General features: G+C 35.9%; 1 protein-coding gene across 1 annotated transcript in view; it reads right to left on the bottom strand.

Moving 5' to 3' along the window:
• Positions 1-3316: 3316 nt before the first annotated feature.
• The window catches only part of thoc3 (THO complex 3), a 6493-nt gene continuing 4767 nt past the window's right edge, over positions 3317-5042 (bottom strand). Inside the window, exons 4-6 of the mRNA XM_031878508.1 lie at positions 4717-4878; positions 3882-3982; positions 3317-3606 (exon numbers count right to left, since the gene is read on the bottom strand). Coding sequence (XP_031734368.1) covers positions 3443-3606; positions 3882-3982; positions 4717-4878 — 427 coding nt within the window. The 3' untranslated portion in view covers positions 3317-3442. The remainder of the gene's footprint in view (positions 3607-3881; positions 3983-4716; positions 4879-5042) is intronic.

Raw genomic sequence — 5042 nt, 5'->3', positions numbered from 1 at the left:
ACACAAATAACACACCAACGACAGACAAATAACACACCAACGATAGATAAATAACACACCGACGACAGACAACACACCAACGACAGACAAATAACACACCAACGATAGACAAATAACACACCGACGACAGACAGATAACACACCAACTATAGACAGATAACACACCAACAATACACAAATAACACACCGACGATAGACAAATAACACACCGACGATAGACAAATAACACACCGACGATAGACAAATAACACACCGACGATAGACAGATAACACACCGACGACAGACAGATAACACACCGACGATAGACAGATAACACACCAACGATAGACAGATAACACACCGACGACAGACAAATAACACACCGACGATAGACAAATAACACACCGACGACAGACAGATAACACACCGACGATAGACAGATAACACACCGACAACACACAGATAACACACCGACGATAGACAGATAACACACCGACAACACACAGATAACACACCGACATGTGTCATGGGACATGAAAGATGTTTGTCTTTAAGATTTTTATCTATTAAAGAGCTTTGTCTTTTAAGTTTTTTATCCGTTAAAGATGTTTGTCTTTTAAGGTTGTTATCCGTTAACGATCTCTGTCTTTTAAGTTTTTTATCCATTAAAGATGTTTGTCTTTTAAGTTTTTTATCCGTTAAAGATGTTTGTCTTTTAAGGTTGTTATCCGTTAACGATGTTTGTCTTTTAAGGTTGTTATCCGTTAAAGATGTTTGTCTTTTAAGGTTGTTATCCGTTAAAGATGTTTGTCTTTTAGGGTTTTTATCCGTTAAAGGTGTTTGTCTTTAAAGGTTTTTATCTGTTAAAGATGTTTGTCTTTTAAGGTTGTTATCCATTAAAGATGTTTGTCTTTTAAGGTTTTTATCCGTTAAAGATTTTTGTCTTTTAAGGTTTTTATCTGTTAAAGATGTTTGTCTTTTAAGGTTTTTATCAATTAAAGATGTTTGTCTTTTAAGGTTGTTATCCGTTAACGATGATTGTCTTTTAAGGTTATCTGTTAAATCTGTTTGTCTTTTAAGGTTTTTATCCATTAAAGAGGTTTGTCTTTTAAGGTTTTTATCCGTTAAAGATTTTGTCTTTCAGGGTTTGTATCCGTTTAAGATGTTTGTCTTTCAGTGTTTTTATCCGTTAACGATGTTTGTTTTTTAAATTTTTTATCCATTAAAGAGGTTTGTCTTTTAAGGTTTTTATCTATTAAAGATGTTTGTCTTTAAAGGTTTTTATCTATTAAAGATGTTTGTCTTTTAAGGTTTTTATCCGTTAAAGATGTTTGTCTTTTAGGGTTTTTATCCGTTAAAGATGTTTGTCTTTTAAGGTTTTTATCCATGAAAGAGGTTTGTCTTTTAAGGTTTTTATCCGTTAAAGATTTTGTCTTTCAGGGTTTGTATCCGTTAAAGATGTTTGTCTTTCAAGGTTTTTATCCGTCAACGGTTTGTTTTTTAAGGTTTTTATCGATTAAAGATGTTTGTCTTTTAAGGTTGTTATCCATTAAAGAGGTTTGTCTTTTAAGGTTTTTATCCGTTAAAGATGTTTGTCTTCTAAGGTTTTTATCCGTTAACGATGTTTGTTTTTTAAAGTTTTTATTCGTTAAAGAGGTTTGTCTTTTAAGGTTTTTATCCGTTAAAGATGTTTGTCTTTTTAGGTTGTTATCCGTTAAAGACGTTTGTCTTTTAAGGTTGTTATCCGTTAAAGACGTTTGTCTTTTAAGGTTTTTATCAGTTAAAGACGTTTGTCTTTTAAGGTTGTTATCTGTTAAAGACGTTTGTCTTTTAGGGTTTTTATGCGTTAAAGACGTTTGTCTGTTAGGGTTTTTATCCGTTAAAGACGTTTGTCTGTTAAGGTTTTTATTAGTGCTGGGCAACGATTAAAATATTTAATCGCGATTAAAATATTTAATCGCGATTAAAATATTTAATCGCGATTAAAATATTTAATCGCGATTAAAATATTTAATCGCGATTAATCGCATGGATTAATCACATTGTTATGGCAAAGTTCAATAATTAATTCAAAAGTAGTGTATTGCGCACTTTCATTTCAAAAGTACTGCTATATGAACAAAAGGGCAATAACATTTGGTTCACGAGATGCAGGTAGCATGTTTTATACTTAATGTGAATATAATTCATACTTTGTTGGCATCTTATTCTGAAAACCGGATGTTCGTCTGAAGAAACCGGATGTTGTCTCACGTTAATCTTTCCGCTAACTTTCAAAGTCCTTCGCTCGCTCCCGATCTGTGCCGTTTAAATGCGTTTACCGTGAATGTCAGTATATAGGTGCACTAACATGTCAGTGTCTGCTGAGTTGACGCTGAGATCCGAGTGTCTGCTGACTTTACCGCAGCGATGTCCAGTAGTCTCCAGGGGAGAGCAACAGCTGGTGCAGCTTCTCTCTTTATTTCTGCCCCCCCCCCCGCCCTCGACCAGAAGCGGAAGTCGCCTTTTCTCTACGGCAAACCTGAAGGGACATCATATCTCCAATACAAAACGATAAACATTAGACAGTCTGTTACAATAATAATGAATTAAAAATACTTACCTGTTTTTTTGTTGTTCTTTAATTATTTTTTTTTCCCCATCTCAAAAGGCTCAAGGACACACACACACACACACACACACACACACACACACACACAGTTTGCTGGCTTTTATCCCACTGTTCTTGTCATCCTCTTATGTATTGTCTCTTGTCTTTCAATTAAAAAAAATAACTTGCCCAGCACTAGTTTTTATCTGTTAAAGACCTTTGTCTTTTAAGGTTTTTTATCCTCAAAGGAGAGATTAGAGCACAAGAGGAAAGTAAAGTAAGAAACTAAGAATCACAGGAGGAACAAAATCATATATTTATCTCATACTGACGCACGTTGAACTTACAAATCTAAAAAACTACAAACTCCGACTGTCAGATAAATACACGAGTAAACAACCAACAGCTCCATCTGAGAGAAATCTCTCGATAATATAAACCGACACCTCAGTAAAGCTCCTTCATCTGGATACAACACTTGTTGAGAAGCTTATTCCTGCAGCTGCAGCGAATGAAGGACCCTCCGTTATATTAGCGGTAGACGTAATACATATTTAACGAGGCCTGATATAAAAGTAATACGTCACTCTGTAGTTTTCTGGAGGCTAAGGTGAGTGAATGACGGGGTGTTTACTTCCAGAGGCTTTAAAGAGTGTTTCCTGCTCACACCAGCGTTCAACAGATAACATTAATATAAAGATAGAAACTGTCCTCATCAACAAACATCACGAGTCAATCCATGTTTACAAAGAGACACATTTTAATATCAAAAGACAATATATTACAGTAACGGGAGTTGTGTGTCGCTGCGCCATCTGCTGGAGGCACAGAGAGTTTAAAGCAGGAAACAAACAAACTGATCTGCTCGTCTCTCAGGAGTCGTTGGGGAGACCAAACAGCTTTACGGTTCCGGCCTCCCGGTTGTTGTCGTACTTGCCCTCCTTGTCGTCGCAGGCGTAGGCCAGCAGAGGCCTCTTGGGGTGCCAGGCGACGGTGAAGGTCGGAGAGTCACACTGAACCTCCCACAGCTTCTCTCCTGCACAAACAAAAGCACCATATTTACATGAAAATAAAGATCTCTTCAGATCTCAACTTTTATTTTTCGAGTGGTTTGCATTGACGTTCAAGCAAACCAGGAAAAAAATTCACTTTAGAAGAGACTCAGAGATTTTACAATTAAAACGTAAGAAATGTACAAAAAAGATGGAACGAACGGGTGAAAGTGAACAGCAACAATCTGAATAACAGACACAATGTTTGATAGAAAAGTCTCTGTAAATCTTTTAAAAGGTTTAAACCTCTCTCACTGACCTGTCTCCACTTCTGCGATGTCGATGAAGTGATCCTCGGAGGCCGACGCCAACATCTTCCCATCGTGGCTGAAGCTCAGCGTCCTGACGGGCCAGTCCAACCTGCAACGTCAGCAGAACGACAAGAACCCCATCAACCAATGAGAAGAGAGATTCAGCTAACGAGGGTCATGTGTCATAATTAAAAGGAAGTGGGAGGAGTCACATGTTTCTAAATGTGTTTAAAGCTGATCAGACGATAATATTAATATTAGTATTTTAATATTAGTAGAATTAGATCCAGTGGTGTCACACTCATGTGATCCGATAACTTTAGATCATTGTAAAGTGCAAAAGTCCAAATTAATTAACAAAAGATTAAGTAAATTCTCATCATGTTTTTATTTTTCAATCCATATTTATTGACGTTTAATCCTAAAAAAAAAGATTTTTTACAGCAGTAAAAAAACAGTTCTCGCTGCAAACAATAATAATTAAAGAAAGATGATTTAATAAAAACAGACTTTAGAGAAATTGAGGATTTAGTTTGACTGTTTTTTTGGGGTGATGTAACTATAGTAATAATAATAATAATATTATATTAATAATAATATTATATTATTAATAACAACAACAACGATAATAATGACAACATTATTAATAACAATAATGATAAAGACAACAATATTAGTATTAATAAAAATAACATTCATAACAATATTATTAATAATAATATTATTCATAATAACATTATATATGATAATAACAATAATATTAATGTTATTAATAATAATAATAATATTAATAAAATACCAATAATATTCATAATTTTAATAATAATGATAATAATAACGTACCTGGAGAAGCAGCGGACACACACCAGCTCCTCTACGTTCCACAGGCTCACCAGAGCGTCGGCGCTTCCTGTGGCGAAGTATTTCCCCATCGGGTCGAACTTGATGCAGATGCAGTTAGACGGGTGAGCGTTGATGGACTGGATGGGCTTCAGCTCCGGGTAACTAAACCAGAACAACACACATCGGTCATCATTACAGTCTGCTAACAGGAAGTGGACACCAGGTGAATGTGAGCCTCGTATGGGTGAACTAAAGCGTCAGCTTAATCTCCCCCCCTCTCAAGCGTCAGCTTAATCTCCCCCCCTCTCAAGCTGACGCTTGAGAGG

This window comes from Anarrhichthys ocellatus, unplaced genomic scaffold (assembly GCF_004355925.1).
Source record: "Anarrhichthys ocellatus isolate YVR2014 unplaced genomic scaffold, GSC_Weel_1.0 scaffold184, whole genome shotgun sequence".
NCBI lineage: Eukaryota > Metazoa > Chordata > Actinopteri > Perciformes > Anarhichadidae > Anarrhichthys > Anarrhichthys ocellatus.
This window is presented reverse-complemented; position numbering and strand designations above follow the sequence as displayed.